Source organism: Nematolebias whitei, chromosome 7 (assembly GCF_014905685.2).
Source record: "Nematolebias whitei isolate Nwh7 chromosome 7, NemWhi1, whole genome shotgun sequence".
NCBI lineage: Eukaryota > Metazoa > Chordata > Actinopteri > Cyprinodontiformes > Rivulidae > Nematolebias > Nematolebias whitei.
The window spans coordinates 42,577,369-42,598,190 of NC_056504.1; the positions used below are offsets into that span (position 1 = coordinate 42,577,369).

The 20,822-nt window shown below is 39.4% G+C and overlaps 1 protein-coding gene across 1 annotated transcript in view; it reads right to left on the reverse strand.

The window, feature by feature from the left end:
• Positions 1 to 20,822, reverse strand: part of LOC119412850 (low-density lipoprotein receptor-related protein 1) — a 151,952-nt gene that overhangs the window by 74,376 nt on the left and 56,754 nt on the right. The window contains exons 4-7 of the mRNA XM_037679887.1: positions 18,350 to 18,469; positions 18,063 to 18,191; positions 17,699 to 17,962; positions 1,906 to 2,068 (exon numbers count right to left, since the gene is read on the reverse strand). Of these exons, the coding sequence (XP_037535815.1) occupies positions 1,906 to 2,068; positions 17,699 to 17,962; positions 18,063 to 18,191; positions 18,350 to 18,469 (676 nt within the window). The remainder of the gene's footprint in view (positions 1 to 1,905; positions 2,069 to 17,698; positions 17,963 to 18,062; positions 18,192 to 18,349; positions 18,470 to 20,822) is intronic.

The window sequence follows — 20,822 nt, forward strand, 5'->3', positions numbered from 1 at the left end:
CCTTTCCACACTCTTGCAATATTCTAAAAAATGTTTCTAAACTCTAAACGCTCTAAAAGAGCACAGCATGTCATGAAATCAGCTCTCTGCCTCTGGCTGCACTCTGCCTCCTGCAAGTGCACTTAGCCACACCCCCTTCTCTGCTGCAGAGCGGAGATATGACACGCTGCAGGAGGGAGCTTCTCCTGCAGATGTGGGCTGCACACAGGTGCAGCAGGTGCTAAATAATTTTAAATAATTTATTTTAATTCCATTCCGATCATGCGTCTCATCCGTCAATCGGCCAATTGAGTGTCATGTCCAATCTTACTTTGAAAAACCGCGATAGAGCGAGTGCACAAAAAATAAACATTGAAGTAGCAAGGGACTACTGTCCATCCATCCATTTTCTTTACCCGCTTATTCCATTTTGGGTCACGGGGGTCGCTGGTGCCCATGTCCAGCAATCACTGTGCGAGGGGCGGGGGACACCCTGGACAGGTCGCAAGTCCATCACAGGGCCACAAAGAGACAAACGATACAAACAACCATTCACTCTCTCACTCACACCTAGGGACAATTTAGAGTTACCAATCAGCCTAACATGCATGTTTTTGGTCTGTGGGAGGAAACCGGAGCACCCGGAGAAAACCCACGCATGCACGGAGAGAACATGCAAACTCCACCCAGAAAGGCCCCTGGACCGGGGTTTGTACCAGGGACCTGCTCGCTGAGAGGCAGCAGCTCTACCAGTTGCGCCACCGTGCTGCCCAGGGACTACTGTATAATACTGTTTTCAAACCTAAACACCGGCTGTAAACAATTGTTCTGATTGGTTAAGGCTCTGCCAGCATTAACCTTTTCTGAGCCGGGCTACAGCTGATTATATCTACATATTCCTGTATTAGACTGACTTCAGATCAGTTTAAACTTTCAGAACCTTTTCTAAGTTGGCCCTATTCAAAGGAAGCATGATCCCTGTGATGGAAAAAATGAACTCAGGCTGTAAAGTTTTATTTTAGCTGTCACTGCTGCTTATATTTAGCACACACACAGACACAAAAAAACTAGTCGTACTCCCGGTCCCTAAAAATTGTTTTGAAAACAACATATCTTCAGGTTATGCATTATATAACCAAGAAAATCTATTCCAAACAAATTCAGAGATTCATTTTGTAAACAAAAACCTCAGAAAAGCCTTTAATTGCATCAAGAACAAACAAACCACTAATTAGACAAAGATTTAAAGAAATTATCTTGAGCTTCGGTTTAGTTGTGCAGGTTTCAGTCTTGCAGTAATTTACCAGCACAGACAAACAAATAAAAAATGGACCGTTGAGTTTGTGTTATTGTTGTTTTTCTCTCCTTTAATTTCACTGAACATCAAAAAAAAAACATCTACAGTGAATCCACCTGATCTTGTTCCTGGAAGAACAAACAGCAGCTGTGAAAGCTAACACACACACACACACACACACACACACACACACACACACACACACACACACACTCCTGCATCAGTGCAGTCACATTTCCCCCAAAACTAACAGATTCTTAAACTCTTACATGCACTTAGCCAGCCAGACAAATCTGCAGAGCTACACAAACCTGCAGGAATGCTGTTGGGGAGCTTGGTTATAAATAAAAAAACTGAAACAAAAACAATTTTACCCTTTAAACCTACATTGTCAGACTATTACAATGCAAAAAAGAACATCTGTGCTCAATTACTCCAACTTCCAAGCCTCCACTTAGCCTCCGCCCTCCATTCTTATCCCGGTGCTTAAAAGTTAAAAGCCTGATCACCTTTAAGATATTTTGTACAAATAGCTTGTGAAAATTGGAACACAAACTTTAAGAAAGCATTATTTTTATTCTAACTTTTGTGTGTGTGTTTGTGTGAGGAGGTAAGGAGGTCACGCTAACCCCATGGTGGGATCCAGAGCGATGCCTTTAGGGTTGTACAGCTCCTGGTCCAGGAGGGTGACACATGTCTGGCCGTTCTTGTCGCACACAAAGATCCTGTCGTCCACATCGTCCACAAAGTAGAAGTTTCCCGTGAGCCAGTCGATAGCCATCTGCTCCACATCTGGAAGAAGAAGAGGATGAAAGGAGACACAGGAGATGCAGGGTGAGGTAATGCCTTTAGGACTGGGAGCGATTCAGTGTAAAGGCCGTTGAACTGAATATTACCAGACGTAAAAAGAATCTGACTTTAGAATAAAGTGTTGCTTGACTGTTTGTGAAGTCATTAGAATTTTCAATATTTCTACATAAATGATTTAAAACATCATCAGATTTTCACACAAGTCCTAAAAGTAGATAAAGTTAAACAAATGAGACAAAAATATTATACTTGGTCATTTATTTATTGAGGAAAATGATCCAATATCATATATTTGTGAGTGGTAACGTATGTGAACCTCTAGGATTAGCAGTTAATCTGAAGGTGAAATTAGAGTCAGGTGTTTTCAATCAATGGAAGATGATCAGGTGAGTGGGCACCCTGTTTGATTTAAAGACCAGGATCTATCACAGTCTGCTCTTCACAACATGTTTGTGGAAGTGGATCATGGCAGGAACAAAGGAGATTTCTGAGGAACTCAGAAAAATTGTTGTTGATGCTCATCAGGCTGGAAAAGGTTACAAAACCATCTCTGAAGAGTTTGGACTCCACCAATCCACAGTCAGACAGATTGTGTACAAATGAAAGAAATTCAAGAGCATTGTTCCCCTCCCCAGGAGTGGTGGACCAACAAAGATCACTCCAAGAGCAAGATGTCAAATAGTCTGCGAAGTCACAAAGGATCAGGGTAACTTCTCTCTCACATTGACTAATGTTGATGTTCATGAGTCCACCATCAGGAGAACACTGAACAACAATGGTGTGCATGCTAGAGTTGAAGGAGAAACCACTGCTCTCCAAAAAGAACATGGCTGCTCATCTGCAGTTTGATAAAGATCACGGGGACAAGCCAGAAGACTGTTGGAAGAATGTTTTGTGGACGGATGAGACCAAAATAAAATGTTTTGTTTTAAATGAAAATCGTTATGTTTGGAGAAAGGAAAACTACATTCTTGCATAAGAACCTTATCCCATCTGTGAAACATGGTGGTGGTAGTATCATGATTTGCACCCGTTTTGCTCCATCTGTTCCAGGATGGCATGCCATCATTGATGGAACAATGAATTCTGAATCATATCAGAGAATTCTAAAGGAAAATGTCAGAACATCTGCCCATGAACTGAATCAAGAGAAGGTGGGTCGTGCAGCGAGACAATGACCCTAAACACACAAGTGGTTCTACCAAAGAATAGTTCAAGAAGAATAAAGTTCATGTTTTGGAATGGCCAAGTCAAAGTCCTGACCTTAATCCAATCCAGATGTTGTGGAAGGACCTGAAGCAGCAGTTAATGTGAGGAAACCACCAACATCCAGAGTTGAAGCTGTTCTGTACGGAGGGATGGGCTAAAACTCCCCCAAGCCGGTGTGCAGGGCTGATCAATAGTTATCGAAAACTTTTAGTTGTAGTAATTACTGTACGGGGTGTCACACCAGAGACTGAAAGCAAAGGTTCACATACTTTTACCACTCACAAATATGTAATATTGGATCATTTTCCTCAATAAATAAATGACCAAGTATAATATTTTTGTCTCATTTGTTTAAATGGGTCCTCTTTATCTACTTTTAGGGCGTGTGTGTGAAAATCGTTTGAGTCTTTCAAATCTTTCAAGCACCACTGTAAGTGAATAACTGAGTGATACTGAGTAGGATTTACAACTCTTCCTGTTAACATTCACAAGCGTTAAATATATTTGTGTTTGAACCATAGGCCTATTTTTTTTCCCAACCATCTAGATGACAATACCAACTGGGAACTGTCTCAAAAGTGGCTGCCTTTCACAGCTATAAGTGCTGCGTTGCCAGAGTAGTGGTTAAAAGTGAAGGTGGTTCATTTTCCAAAAGATCCAAAGAAAAAAACTTCTCCCCATCCCCAGAAAATCAAACACCTCGACATGTGCACGTGGCACCACCCTAAGACTTTATGGAACAGTAAAAGCATAACTAAGCTCTGTGTAAAACAGCAAAGTCTCTATAAAATGGTTTTAATTGGGAAGAAAATGAGGGGTGTACAAATGAAGAAAAAACTGAGTGAAAGGAGAGAGAGAGACTTAAACCTCTCTGTGGTTTGTTCTCACCTTCCTCTAATTGTGATCCGCCCAAATGAACAAACTCACATGAAAGATTCAGAAAACCTGCCAGAAAATCAAAGTTTTCCAACAAGTCTGTCTTAAGAAATATTCCTTTGCCTTATTATAACCTTTAAATTTTCTATTGAAATTAATAATTTACTCTCTCTGCCGGCTAACTTTGCACCAGGAAATCCCTTTGTATAATGTTTGTGAGGCTTAGGGATTCCCCTTTTTAAACATACAGTATGACTGAAATTCCCAGTGACATCATTCTAAACCAGGGGTCTGCAACCTGCAGCTCTGGGGCCACATGTGGCTCTTTTGTCCCTCTGCAGCGTCCCTTTCAGGCTTTGACCAAAACTCAAATAAAACTGAATTTGATTTAAATTATTGCAAACAATGAAAATGGCTAGTTTTAGCATATTTCCCGTCATTTTCAAATATGTGAAGGATAGTACAAATACAAGGCATAAAACATGTGGACTACATCATGCTAATAGTTTATTAGCCACTTTAAGTCGACTTCCGGTCTCACAGCGTGAACTTTCTCTCAAAACCACCAGAATGTTTTGGAATATCTTTAAGACAAGTTGCTGAGAAGGAATATGGTGAGCAACTTTGGTAGCACTAAGAATAAAACAAAAAAACTAAGTCAAAGTAAACCAAAGTATTTGTTTTTCTTTAAAAATGTAATTGGATTTCCAACAAACTAGCCTCATTTTATACTGTCTTTAACTTTATGCTTTAAGTAGGATGCCAACGTTCATGCTCAATAATCCAAGTAAAAAGACAACTATGTTCAGTCACGTCATCTGGATGGTTTGTTTTTGCTGAGACGTTTCGTCCTTCATCCAAAAGACGTCTTCAATCTGAAGAGCCACCAAATAAGCAGATTCCCACAAACATCATATACTATAGTGGGGAAAAAACAGTTTGCTGGTGCTAAGATGTCAACTCAGATTGAAGAAGTCCTTTGGATGAAGGACGAAACGTCTCAGCCACAAAAGAAACTGTTTAAGTACGATACTTAATTCTTCAACAATTAAGATAATTCACATAGACCTGCAGAGTTCAGTGTTTTAATTTTTATAAAATTGTTAAAAAATATATATATTTTCTCTCTTTACATAAATCTGTTTTTTTTTCTTTTGTATTAAAATGTAAAAATATTATAAATGTTAACAATAGACATTTCTCGTTTTATATCACCCCCACTGGCCAGAAAAGCCATCTCCAACAAACTTGTAGTGGTCCACGGGCCACCAGTTGACCGTACACAGTTGGAGCAGGTTTTGCAGCTCCAGACACATCGATTCATAATTAGTAAGCAAACTGGCAAAAATGGCTTTTTTTTTTTAATCGTAAAGGTTGCAGACTATTGTTCTAGATGCAAATAATTTATGTTTTAAAGCCAGTACTCTTGAAAAATCATCTAACTTGCTGCTAGCCAGGTGATAAATGGGTAAATTTAATTAAACTAATGATCATTTTGAAGCTTTCAAAGACAGAGAATGTGAAAATATTAACTCATTATTGAAAAAAAATTCCTCAAAATGCCAGCATGGGGCACAATTTTTCTAAAATACAAGAGGATTAAAACCAAGAACCACCTTGTGTTCCCACTTTTAAACAAAGACCTTGTGTGATCTGTTTGCACTGAGACATTCTTGCAAATGTTTTTGATCTTCCTTTTGCACATCATAAACCTCAATGGATGTATCATTAGCAGATTTATTTTTCTTTTTTCTTTATTCGGTGGTTTAGGGTTTACATCTAAGGAGCAAAAAAATAAATAAATAATAATAACACATAGGAATGTCCATGTTTTTGCTAATTACTTTTTTTTTTTTTTTTTTTTTGGAGGGGGTCGTCACTGACTGCTGAGAAAAACAAACATTTTGGTGCTGCAGTTTTTGGGTTTAGGCTAAAACAATCTAAACCTCATTCTACTTCATTTATCCTGATTAAAATAAAAAGAATAAAACCCAACACAGACGATATAAATGAAACTACTAATTTAAAGTTTGGCTGTAAATCCATACATCTTCTAAATCCCTTACATGTACAAGCGTAGACAAAAAGTTTGTTTATTTTAGTAGAAACTCAGATTTTTTTCTGCTTTCACTCGTCAGTGATGGGATTTCTTCATGCATCGGTCATACATTTAATCTTGGAGGATTTAAAAAAATGTCATCTGCGCAGAGTGTGACCTTGAGACAAAAAGTAAGAAAAATGTGGGGAGGAGGGCTTCACAAACCACAAGACTTATTTTCACAGCTGCTGCAAGCTCAGCTTTCCAGAGAGGTTACAGTCGAGCTGCATGGGAGCTTTGCTTTTCCAAAGCTCCGAGCGGAGGGTGGTGGTCCAGTGCAGTGGTGTGTTTTCCAGGGTGAACAGGTTGCTGTGCTGATTTACTGAAGACCAGTGAGAGACTCCAGTTCTCCTCCCAGGACAGAAACTCAATGAGCAAAAGAGTCTTAATAAAACTCTTCAGCAGTTAAGAACCAATACAACTGAGTGTAAATCTAAAGGAGTCCTCTGCGGTTAGAAAGAACCGAGACGTTTTCCTGAGGGTTCGGACAGGTTTAAGTGGGAGGGGAAGGAAATAGTTTCAGATATTTTAGGCTTGAGTAAAACTTGAGGGGGAAAAAAGATAAACAGCTAAAATATTAGAAGTCAAACAGTTCTTAAAGGAATATATATCACCCACCTCCTTTGATGTCTGAGACTAAAACTTGGATCATCTTATGTGGAGGAATGATGGAGCGGAAGCCATCTTTGAGGTGGTTACTGTGGTGGAACTGGGTTGACTCCAAAAATTATCAGTTGTAGATGTAAAACTAAAGATATTCTGTCAACAGACAAACAAGGTTAACTCCAAGATCCAACCAACTTTAGTCAGGTCATCTGGATAGTTTATTTTTTTGTTGAGATGTTTCATCCTTCATCCAAATGACTTCATTAGTCAGAGCCACAACAAACTCAGTTACACAAGAAGTACACTCCCATAGTGGACCAACCGGTTTGCTGGTGATAAGATGGTTTCTGGGGCCCGCCTTCTCTTCCGTCGACTCTTCTGAAGCAACCAAAGTCAAAGTGGTTCAAAGCATCAAAGTTCATGCTCAATAATCCAGGTAAAAAAAATCCAACAAAGTTCAGTCAGGTTTCTTTTTTTGTTGAGACGTTTTGTCTTTCATCCGAGGAGTCGACAGGGGAGAGGGCGGGCCCCAGAAACCATCTTATCACTAACAAACTGATTGGCTCACTATGTGAGAATGCTGCTTGTTGAACTGAGTTTGTTGTGGCTCCTCGGACTGAAGAAGTCCTTTGGATGAAAGATGAAATGTCGCAACTAAAAAAGAAACTGTCCAGATGACCTGACTGAAGTTAGGTGGATTTTTTTACCTGGATTATTGAGCGTTAACTCTAAGAGTTCATGTTCTTTTTTAAGTAAAGATCACACACAATGACCAGCACTTGTATGTGTTGTGAATGACTCTCAGCTACTACCACACCAGACTTCAGCACAATATCTGTAAATCTGACTGAATGTTAGCTGTTTTGTGTTTTCTGAGTTCAGTTGGCTGTGCATGTCATCTACAACGTGGTTACCTCCTTGTAGATTTGAATTCAATGACTACTTTCTGCAAGTTTCATTAACATTTGTCCAGCAGTTCATGACATATTTTGCTAATAGACAGACACATGAATGCACGCACAAACACACATGAAAAAACCAGTAAAGTCCGCCTTTTACCTTTTACCAGTGCTGGGTAATAATTAATGCAACATGATCAAGAGAAGAGAAAAAGAATAGTAAGGAAAAAAACGACAAAGAAAGGAAGTTAAAAAAATAAAAAAATGTCCACAAGGAAACTTGGCCAGCGTGCTGCAGCATTTCTGAGGTTTACAAAAAGCTGAGCCCCGAGTCCCGAAGGTGTTCTCAATTTTTAACACAGATTTCTCTGTTTAAATGATTCCAGGCACTCAACAACATGGATTCTTTGATTAAGCAATGGAAAAAAAAAAATTGTGTGTGTGTGTGTGTGGGGGGGGGGGGGGGGGTGCAATATCAAAAGAAGAAAAAACACATTCCTTGCTCTCACTTATGCTCTGCTTTCTGTTTCACTCCTTCTTAACAAAATCAGATCCAGAACATTTTATTTTGGAGGGTGATGAACTCCTCTAATTCCTCTCGCTCTCTCCTGATCATCAGCCTGGTCCCTAGAGATGGATAAAAATCTGGATTCATTAACTGCCGCTCTGCTGGTCTCAAATTAAGTATATATATATATATATATATACCTATTATATAGATATAGATATATACAGACCCTTTCCAAAAATTAGAATATCATGGAAAAGTTGTTTAACTTCCATAATTCCATTCAAAAAGTTAATCTTTAATAGATGATAGATTCAGGGCCCATAATTTAAATGATTTCAAGTATGTGTTTGTTTATTTTTACATAATTTGGGCTTACAGCTCATGAAACCCACGAAAACAGGATTTCAAGACATCAGCCCAAATTTTGCAGGGCATGGATGTTTTAAATTAAACTGAGTGTGACACACTAATCATCTACTCAAAGCACCTGCACAGGTTTCCCCAGGTGTCATTAAATTGCTTTAGTTTGACTCAATTATCTCAGTTCGGTTCAATATGGGGAAGACTGCAGACATAACAACTGGCCAGAAGACCATCATTGATACCCTACATAGGATGAGTAAGCCACAAAAGTTCATAGCTAAGGAGGCTGGCTGTTCACAGAGCGCTGTGTCCAAGCATATCAATGGAAAGTCTAGTGGAAGGGCAAAATGTGGCAGGAGAAGATGCACCAGCAAGAGATGACTGTGGGCTTCAGTGTATTATCAAACAGAGAAGATTCCAGAATCTGGCAGAGATCCAGAAAGAGTGGAATGAGGCGAGAGTCACAGCTTCAAAAACCACCACATACGCACGCATCTGGGAGATGGGCTAAAACTGTTGGGTTCCTCGGTCCTCTTTTCCGATTAAACTAAAAAGTGTGCCTTTCATTCGGAAATCAAGTTCCAAGGGTTTGGAGGAAGAAGGGTGAGGAACAAAGCCCATACTGCTTGAGGTCCAGTGTGAAATATCCACAGTCAGTCATGATTTAGGGTTCAATGTCCGGTCTCGTGCAGATGTTTGTAAACTCTGCTTCCTTAAATCCAAGGTCACCGCAACAGTCTACCAGAATGTTTTAGAGGACTTCGTGATTCCTTCTGCTGAGGATCTGTATGGAGATGCATTCATCTTCCAGTAGGACCTGGCCCCTGCCCATGCCACATTAAGAACCAAAACCTGGTTTGATGCCCATGCCACAGTGCTTGACTGGCCAGCCAACTCGCCGGACCTAAACCCCATTGAGAATCTATGAGGTATTCTCAAGAGGAAAATGAGGAGCACCAGACCCAACAACAAAGAAGAGCTGACAGCATCAAGGAAATCTGGGCTTCCATAACTCCCAGTCAATGCCACAGGCTGATTGTCTCAATGCCACATTGCATCGAGGCAGAGATTAAGGCAAAGGGATTCACAACCAAGTATTGAAGATTGGCATATCGTTTTGAAAGTACCATATTTTGATTGATTTGTTGTGATCCTAATTTTTTTTTTTTTTTTCTGCAAAAACTGAGAAGTAGTGTGGGCTGATGTCTTCACAGTTTTCCAATTTTTTGAATTCCTGTTTTCGTGGGTTTCATGAGCTGGAAGCCCAAATTATGTCAAAATAAATTAATTTCTCCTCACTGTGGTTCCAGGACTGAAACGAGGACTAAAGGTTAAAATATATGGAAAAGTTGGCAAAGAAGGGGAGGCCTAAAGCTGACCAAAAGGTTATAGGGAAAGAAGATTTAGAAAAATGTGCTGACTGACTCTACGTTCAACATCACAGAACCCCTTAAGAAGATTTGAAGCCGGTGTGGGTCCTGAGCAGCAGAGTGTAGCTGTGCAGGGGGAGCAGGTACCACAGCTCTGGGATCAGCCCTCGTGTGCGCCTCACAGAGCAACTAAACCTACTTTTAGGTTCATGTAAACCTCTTTTGGCGTAACTTCCTGGGTTCTAGTAAAAGCTCTTAGTTCATGCACTTGAATTTATATGACAATAGCAACAGCTCTGAGCTTATGTAAGAAACCTTATGAATCAAAAACATGTAAAATGATATCCATCCATCCATTTTCTTTACTCGCTTATTCCATTTTGGGTCACGGGGGTCGCTGGTGCCATCACTGTGCGAGGGGCGGGGTACACCCTGGACGGGTCGCAAGTCCATCACAGGGACACATAGAGACAAACGAGACAAACAACCATTCACTCTCTCACTCACACCTAGGGACAATTTAGAGTTACCAATCAGCCTAACATGCATGTTTTTGGTCTGTGGGAGGAAACCGGAGTACCCGGAGAAAACCCACGCATGCACGGAGAGAACATGCAAACTCCACCCAGAAAGGCCACACAGACAGGGATTTGAACCAGGGACCTGCTCGCTGAGAGGCAGCAGCTCTACCAGTTGCGCCACCGTGCTGCTGTAAAATGATATTTAAAGGAAAAATCCATAACTAAAAGGATGGGGTGTATAAATGTAAGTTTTATGTATTTCTTTATTTTTATCTATTTACTGTTAAACTGAGACACAGATTAAACTTTAAACTGACCATTTGTTTGCTCATTAGATCTGATGGAACCAGCTTCAGTTTTAAAACAGTTTTAAAACAAATATCTAAAAACACATGTTCAATCTAGTTTTTACTTATTTGTTGGCCGTTTTAAATTCTTTTGACTGCTTTTTTTAAATCAATTTTTAACTTCTTAATGGTTTTTTTTTTGTACACTTCTAGTGTAAATGTCTCTTCTGTTTGCCTCTGTAAAACACAGGGTCGTTGTGAGTTTGAAAAGTGATAAATAGATCATTGGTTAACACTTTTATCATAGTGTGTAGTTTTAAAGATCCTGGCAACATTGGTAATCAAACATATGTAGGATATATTTTAATGCTAAACAATTTAACAAAACAACAGATTTCAATAATAGGAGGCTCAATGGGATTAACCTGTCTAAATAAAGGTTGAATGAATGAATGAACGAAAAGGATAGGTTTTCTTGTTTTTTTCTTTTATCATCCAGTGTCCAAAATTCATGTTACAGAGTAACGTTCTCTCCCACTGAGTAGTAATCCAGGGAGTTTGAGATCCCCAGGAATGGTTTCAAAATAAATTAAAAAGATCACAAATGTGTGGAGAAGACTGAAAAATGCACAAGGTATTTTTAACTAGAGTATAGTTTATACAACAGTTTCAGTATAAACTATAGTACTGGTATCAGTGCTGTCAGTAGCATAGTCAGTCTTCAAACAGATTGTATTTGTTAATGAGAAAAACATGCACACAAAGAAGTCTATGTGAACTGCAAAATACTAACAAGCATCAACATTACATTTTCTGTTTTGTAACGTGACAAGCTCTTAAAGCAGCTTTGCTAAAGTGATCATCGCAGCTTTTAAGAAAACAGATTCTCATGAATAATTCTGGGTCTGAAGGTGGCTCACCTGAATGTTTGGAGTTTGAGATGAGAAACACAAAACAGCAACATCAGCATCCAAACAGTCCCAGAAGGAAAAGAGCAAAAAGCTGAGCATGGCTGTCATGGCAGCCACTACAGTGTGTGTTTGCTGTCATTTACTTGACATTACTTTACATTTACTACCTACAAAGCCCTCAACAACCTAGCTCCATCTTATATTCGAGATCTTATTGTTCCATATTTTCCTAACAGAGCACTTTTCTCTCAGACTGCAGGCTTACTTGCGGTTCCTAGAGTTTCCCAAAGCAGAATGGGAAGAAGATCTTTCAGTTATCAGGCTCCTCTCTTGTGGAACCAACTTCCAGTTGCAGTCTGTGAGGCTGATGCATTGTACAGTTTTAAGACTGGGCTCAAGACTTTCCTTTTTTGATAAATCCTATAGTTAGGCTTGGCTTTTTTTATGCTGCTATAGGTTTAGACAACTGGAGGACAAATTGACCTGATTTTCTTAAATGAATGGTTAAAATTGAATAGTTTTCATTTGATACTATTTCAATCTTAGCATGTGCTTATTGACCTGCCATTGTGTATCTGTTCCTCGCAAACCCAGCCAGTTGAAGCAGATGGTCGTTTGTCCTGAGCCTGTTTCTGCTAAAGGTTTCTTCCTCATGAGGGAGTTTTTCCTTTCCACTGTCACCTTCATGCTTGCTCAAGATGAGAGTTCTGCGATGGAGTTAAATTCAAAGCAGTCTGCTCCTCATAGAGTGTTAAATTATAATTTTTATATATGAATGTTTCTGTTCAGTGCCCTGAGATGACTTCTGTTTTGACTTGGTGCTATATAAATAAACTGAATTTAATTTAATTTAAAATACATCAAAATGTTGCACAATAACAGTCTATTTTCCTCTATTCTTTTGTTTAAACGACTCCTCGGGATTCCTTGTTTTTGTTACACCTGTCCTGTTTGTTGCACCTTCATTTCCTTTATGTTTTGTAGAATCAGTCATATTGTCACACGTGTTCTGAATTTGCAATCAGCATTTCTGCTTCTTGTGTGCTTCATCCCCTCTGTGTGTTTATAGTCCTGGTTTTCTTTGGTTAAGTTGTAAGTTTTCCATGTTGTTGTCATGCCTGTCCAGTTCTATGTTAATGTTGTGTTTGAGCTCATTTATTTTTTGTTGTTTCGTAAAGTTTTGTTTTCTCATTCTTCATCCTGCCTTTGTCTTTTTTTTTTTACTCAAGTGTTTCTCATCTGTCTGCTTTGGGTCCTTGACTCCTGATGTGCCCTGGCTTCAGGGACTACAAGTGCTCCAAACACAAAAAATTAGCATCGTTGGACTTCAGGTTTTTGAACAATCAGCTGATGAACATGTTTGAAATGTGGTGCCTTCACATAATGGAATGTTTCAGACAAATAATAATTATAATAATGCATTTATACAGCTCTTTAAGCCTTGTTGATCACCCAAAATGGAATTATTCTACAAGTCAAATACTTATTTTTACTGACTACTTTTACAAAACAATGAACAGATCAGAGAAAACAAACTGGGGTTCTGCGACATGTCCAGGGACCAAACAAACCATGAAATTGCGAACGCTTGTTGCATGTTTTCAAGTGTTTTAAACTGACTGGTATAATTAGCAACAGTGACTAGTAAACACCGTCAAATATGGGCTGAAATCTGGGAGGGCTGAAGGAAAAACAGAGGGAATGTGGAGGGGGGAGAAACATCTGGACAAATCATCTGTAGCATACTAAGGTCATGAGTCACTCAAACCACACGTGCAGAACTTCCTGTGTGTTCACCCCTGCCATTGGTTGACTGTAAGCGTAAACCTGCTCCGACGACTCTGTCACGCTGAGCCTGAGTCCAGGAAGGACCAGCTCTGCTGTCTGGGGAGTCACGTTGCAAAACTGTGTGGAACAGAGGGGGAAAAAAACTCACCCTGGAATTTGCAAGTCATTTCTAGCATCTGAAATATGACATTTATTCTACAAAGCAATCCTACAATTTGATAATCAAATCACCCTCAAACAAAATCACGTGCAGTTAAGCACATATTGACACAGGGGAAGATGCAATGAGGCCACTTGGATACAGGAAGTGCAGCAGCCTTTGATTGCTTCCTTACTTCAGCTGCACACATCCTTCTTCATCTGTCATGCACATCCTGTCCTCCTCAGCGCAGCCACTTCTGCATTTTGTCTGTGTGTGCACAAATGTTTCTATCAGTAAGGCTGCATACCAAAGCTACATTGCGGCTGCGTGCATGTGCATGTAAAGGACAGACGAGGTGAACCCAGAAGAAGCTGCTGGAACTCTTCTAGATTTTCATTTGACGAGTCACTTGTAAGCCATTAAAGATTACAACAGACAGCAGTAATTACTCACTTTTAATAACCCTCACTATATTTATTAAAAGTGTTGTTTATGTGGCACCATTTCTGTGATTTTTGAGACAATCTTGTCTGATTAGAGGATTTAAAATCGAATACCAGACGAAGCAATAGTGGGGGCTCAAACAGAGACGAACCGAGTTTCATTTTCCTTTTGATTCGGTGAAATAAAACCTTCCCTGAGCCGAGCTCGTCTGCTTGCATCTGGTTTAACACAAACAGTGTATTCCTGCACATGACAGCTACACTGTTTTTGTGCAGGCATGTGGAAAGCAGAGCAGCCTGACTGTCATCATTTGGACTTTTCATTGCACCTGTTTACACTTCTTAAGTTGTATCTGTCGTGTTGCTGCGATCCTCGGTCGAACGGAAACGATACGAGCAGAGACGAGCTGCGTGCAGACCAAGCAGAGCTGCTCGGTCACATTATTTGTCTGTAAGTTAAAAAATAATCCCAGAGGAATATAAACAAGAAGAAGAATAACGAATATAATCACACTTTGCTATGTTGTGCTTGTGGGCTTTTTATTTTCCTTCTGTGGTGGATAGCATTTTTTAAAGCCTTGAGTTCACAACAAGGGAATTGTTTTCCTTAAAAAACTCTGTAGCTTGTTTGTTCTCCAGCATGTCTTCGATTTCTTGTCAACATAATAACGTAACCCAGTTTCTTACTGGCTGCCTGGCAGCTCCTCTCAAACAACAAGCCCTTGATGAACATAGAAATGTGTTCCCAACAATTATATGACAATTTCCACGCACTGAGCAAAACAATTTTGGTGTTTCCGCTTCATTAACTTTGGTAAATGAACTTACTTTACAAGTGTTGGTTGAACTTGTGGATGACTCGGTTTTAATGGTTTCGCCTATTTACCGTGCTTTTCGGACTATAAGGTACACTGTACACTATAAGGCGCATTAAGCGAAACAAAACAGTCAGATAAGTCAAACTTTATTCAACTCATTCACAATAACCACATAAAATCGGTTCGAGGTCAGTAAGCACAACCAGAATTAATACATAAGGATTGTCGATTTTTGAGAAAATTAAAGGATTGTAAGTGCACCTTATAGTTAAAAATATACGGTACACTGATAGATAATACACACATAAACAACATAAAATATATTTGGCCAGAATAAATGAAATTGGGTTTTGGATCATATCTATTTCTTTTATGTTAAATGGTAAATATCAATGCTTCTGAAAACTCTTATTTTGTGGATTTACTTGTAAGTTTTCAGTTCTTGTAGCTTATTTTCCTGAATATAATGTTTTGATCCTGCCACATCTGGCTTCTGTTTGCTCATCGCCACTCAGATGTTCATTCATCGTCAATTTTCCTCTGTATATATATATAGTCCAGCTTCCTTTGTGTTTTTTTGTTTTTTTTTGCCACATCATGCAGTATTAGGACAGTTTTTAAACTAAACGCGATACAATATGACAAATTAAAAATGTGTAAATCATGTATAAAAAGGTGAATTGAAGCTTACGCTGAGTTCAACCAAGAGAAACTTTTCTTTCTCATTTTCCACTTCAACATCAGCTGAGGGAGACTTTTCACTTTTCCTGTCAAACCAATCAACAACCTCTGTCAGCAGATCATTTTGCTTCTATCTGGTGTTTTTGTTTCTTTCTCTGCAGCTGTCAGCTGCCATCTCACTGTCTGATGGCTGCAAGCTTTTTGACAAATCCCACCTTCCACTGTCAGAAAGCCCTTTATTCATTTTTAGTGTAAATCACAGTTCTAGGACTGCTGCAAATAGCCGTAATCCTCAGCACTGGTGCCCCCCAGGGCTGTGTGTTGAGCCCCCTCCTGTTCACTCTGCTCACACATGACTGTGCACCTACTTATCCAGACTGTCATGTTGTAAAGTTTGCAGATGATACAGCAGTGGTGGGATGCATCACAAACAATGATGAGTCCAGCTATGGGCAGGAGGTGGAACACCTGGAGAGCTGGTGCAGGAAGCACAACCTTCACATCAATGTGAAGAAGATGAAGGAGATGATTGTTGACTTCAGACGGGGCAAGCACACATACCCCCCTCTGCACATAGGAGGATCTGCAATGGAAGTGGTCTCTGTTTACAAGTACTTGGGTGTACACCTGAGTAACAACCTCAGCTGGGGCAACAACACTACCAGCCTGATCAAGAAAGCTCATCAGAGACTACTTCCTCAGGCAGCTGAGGCAAGCTGGTCAAGTAAGCTCAGTCCTCACCTCCTTCCACAGGTGTGCAGTAGAGAGCATCCTGTGCTCCAGTATCAACGTGTGGCATGGAGGCTGCACAGCTGGAGAGAGAAAAGCTCTGCAGAGAGTGGAAGGCTGTTGGAGTCAGCCTCCCCATCAACACAGACATCTACACCTCCAGATGCAGGAAGAGGGCCACCTGCATCATGAAGGACCCCATTCACCCAGCACACACACTTTTCGCCCCGCTTCCCTCAGGTAGGAGGTTGAAGAGCATTAAGTGCAGAACCACTAGACTGAGGAACAGCTTCTACCCTGAGGCTGTTAGACTCATAAATCCCTAATCAGAAAAATCACTGTAATGCCACTTTAATTGGTGATTTGACATTTGATCTGTGCTGCTGATTATCCATGCTGCTGATTTATGGCCTATAAGCAGCTGTATCCATACCCATCTGCTCAGAACAGACTCATGTTCAGGCTGCTGTTTAATACACCATATTATATTACAATATTATTGTTTAGCATATATCTTAGAGCCTTATTTACTGTTTCTTTTTTACTGTATTTTTGCTATTTTTGGGTGTAACTGGGACTTTGAGTACAAAATGTCATTCCACCTCATGTACCACATGTGAATTAGATTATTAGATTCATTGAGAATCTCATAGCTGATAGCACTTGGGTGAGTTTTACCACAGACATTTGGATGTCATGTTAGCCTCGTTAGCATGATTAGTCTTACGGCACAATGGATAGACAAAAACTTTGAACTTAAATGTCTGTCCTTCGTGCACAAGAGTGCAGAGGATCCCACACTGCAGCTATAGGAACCTGGAACAAGCCTCCACAAGTGAGACAGCATTGCAGGTTACTAATGCTAATAAATAACATTCAACACTTTTCATTAAATATAAGTTAAAGTGCTATGCATATCATATGGCTGTTACTGAATATATGTCACCAGCTCTTACAGCTGTTAAACAATTTTTGTATCAAATAAGCCTAAATAAGAGGGCTATGTTCTGATAAAGGAAAGTATATAAAAATATAGGTAATGGTATTGATTTAAATAAGTTTTAACATATTGGCATATCGGATATCAGCCAAAAATCCAATATTGTACATTTTTAGTCTATAGAGTCCTTGTTTTGATACAACTCAAAATACTAATTTCTCACACAATTTTCCCAGACCTCTCAGCATACCCTTTTTTGTTTTCACTGTTTTAAAGGAGAATTTAAATATCTATTCATCTGCAAAGAAATCTGCTCTCTTCTTAGTTATGCACTCAAGTCTTGCTGTGAATAAAATCATTTCAGCGTGACTTACAGTTAGGTTGGAGTCAGGCTGAAGATGTGAACGTTGATGTACTCACGGTGCAAGCTGAAGGTGATGTTGATGATCTTTTCTTCTGTGAAGCTCTTCAGATTGGGGATCAAGGCACATTTGAGGTGAGTGGATGAGGGGGAGTCTCCCACATGAATCCAGCAGACAGTTTCCTTGGCATAAACAAAGTCCATGGCCGTGGTTTGTTTGGTGCTGGTGGACAGCAGGCTGTGGACAGCGGTGCCACTCAAGGAGGTGGCTTGGATGTTCTGGGAATTGGCTATCAGCAGAATGGGCAGACGGTCCACTGGCACTGGAAACAACACGGACAGTAAACAAGGAGAAATATGAATGAGCAGCAATTAGCATAACGTCTGAGTCAAGTAGGTGCGTATCGAAGGCCATCTACTAACCATTTTTAGCTTTGCAGGAGCGATTGTCTGGCTGGGGGAGATAGCCCTCCACACAGGAACAAGAGTAGGAGCCTTCAGTGTTAGTGCAGGTCTGACTGCAGGTCCCATACACACTGCACTCATCAAAGTCTGAAGCACAGAAACCAAATGAAACATTGAACAACAACTATCCTAAAAACTCCACATCTGTTAAAAAAAATAAAGCATTATCGACAAGCACAACTCACTGCCCTGAACCACAGGTACCACTGAAGGAGGCAGGATAACCAGTAATGCAACCATCTTACCTTTGCACGTCTTTCCATCTGAACTGATCTTGAAACCATTCTTGCAGTAACAAACAGGCCCCAGTGGTGTAGCCGTACAGTTCTCCTGACAGCCTTTGATAGAGCAGTTGGACCGATATTCTATAGATAAACAAAGAAGAGGGAGAAAACAACAGGTGGATATTTAAAGAAAGGTTGTTTCCCGTTGCAAAATTATTTACTTTTTGTGCCTAAAGCCTTGCAGCAAAATGTTCCATTGGCAGTAAAATGAATTATAGCTGTGCAACAATTCATTTGGTTACAATCCTGCAGCTTTCATTCATCTTGCTAAGTGTAGCAGAACATCCTGCTCACAGCTGCCTGCAGACATCAGACCCAGCTGCTGCTCAACCTGCTGATCTATGCCTTCTGTCTGGAGCATGTTTAGGTACAAAACAAACCTTCTTCCATCATTCTATAACGTCTGGGAACAGCTACAGGTACCAACCAACCATCAATGGATTTTACAGATACAGTCCGACAGCTGACAGTCTGTCACAATGCATATTCCAAGCGCTATCTAATCATGTGAGATTATATGAGATATCACAATATCAAATTAGATTTCGCACGTTTTTTAAGGTTTCACAAAATCAGCTGTAACTCTGTCATTTTTCAATCTAAGGCAATCTAAAACCCTGACATGAATGGTGGCAACTATTTGAATCAAGGTCTTTGGTTAAGTAGGTCTCTTTGTGCTTTTGGTTTGGTTTACTTCCTGTTTCTGTCTTACACCTGCTTAAAATTTCCCATCAGCACACCTGCAGTTCAGAAGGCATGTAATGCAATGATTTCCCTCAGTGTTTGCATGCCCTTATGGTTCGAGTTGATTTATTTTTTATTTGTCCATTGCTTTAGTCCTTTTTGTTTCCCATTTATCCATTTTATTTTAGGCTTTGACAAATAAAGCATCTAGTTCTACTCTTGTTCTTGAACAACAGAGTTACATAGCAACCAGAAAAGAACAAACCCAGTTAAAATCAATTATTGACTTGTTATAGATAAAGCCTCATTTAATTTCGTATAACTTAAAACAGCGTGTGAATCCTTGAGGCCATGATGACTTTGACATTAAATAACTTAAACCTAATCAATTCACCCTTGACACCAAGTGATTTTTTTTTACTTATTTTAATCCCCTGAAGGTTATAAAGCTTCTATTAGAATGACAGAGACGGATAACGCGATGTCTCTGACCACGGCTGTCTCCAACATGAAGGCAAAACAAATCAGAGTCGTCTCCGATATCAGCCGCTTCACAGTGAAACCAACAAGAGATCTGATCTGCATCATCTTTGAAGGAACTGCCTTGACGTGTCCATGAAAACAAAATAAACAAAAACTTGAAAATATATATATACAAAGATAAATTTAGAACGCTCTTTGAGATATGAGTGAAGAATAAATCAGTACAACGGCTGAAAAGCTGCAGTGAGAAACTTTTTTTTTTCCAAAATGGACCTATTGCTGCATATTTTAAATAAATACAGTTATCATCATCGTCACTTTTATTTAACCGAACTGAGATCAAGATTTCTTGTCCAAGGGTGACCTGGCCAAGAGGTCAGCAGCGCACCTCATAAAACAATAAAACAAATAACAATATGAGACAAAACGCAATTACTTTACTCACATAAATGATTTTTTTGAATATGACGTGAATAGCTAAGTGAAACTAGAGAAATTACATTTCCTGTGAAAATGCAGTGTGGGTGCTTATTGTTGAATATTTTTTGCTGAAAGCTGCTGGAAAAGTTGAAACCAGGCTGAGTTTTCATCAATAAACTGTTAATGCAAAGTGAATTTTAACAGCTGACACAGAGAGAGGTTGAAAAGATGATAAAAAGTCTGAAACTAGCAAAAAAAAAAAGAAACTTAAATGAGCAAGAAAAAGCTAAAATTCACAAAGACATAGCTCAAAAAGCAAAACAAGAGCTGAAATTATCAGAAAGTGTCTGAAAAGCGCAAAAAAAGATTAAATTGTTGGAAAGAATCACAAAAGGTGAAATTTACTAAAGACAAAACGAGACTACAATTTGCTGAAAAATATCTAAACAGTGGCTGAAAACCATAAAAAAAAAACAGAAAATAGTAGAATAAAGTTGAAAGGAGAAGAAAAATAACTGAAAAATGAACTGAAATGTGCAGAAAGAGGCAGAGGGGAGCTAAAATGAGCACAGAAAAGCTGAAACAAGCTGAAGCAGAACAAAGGCTGAAATGAGCAGTAAAAGGTTAAAAACATGTGAGTTCCATTCATTTTCAGGGAGAAAAAACAGTCGAAAAACAAAACATTTCAAAAAAATTAAATTGCACTAATACCAAAAGTCAGAGCAGGAATGTTTTGAATGAGCTGAATGTTTTGACATATGAATTGTTGAAATAACAAAAATTGTGGAACAAGTTACGTGCCAAAAAACGTGTGGAAGAAAATGGATCTCATCATCTGTGATGTGTG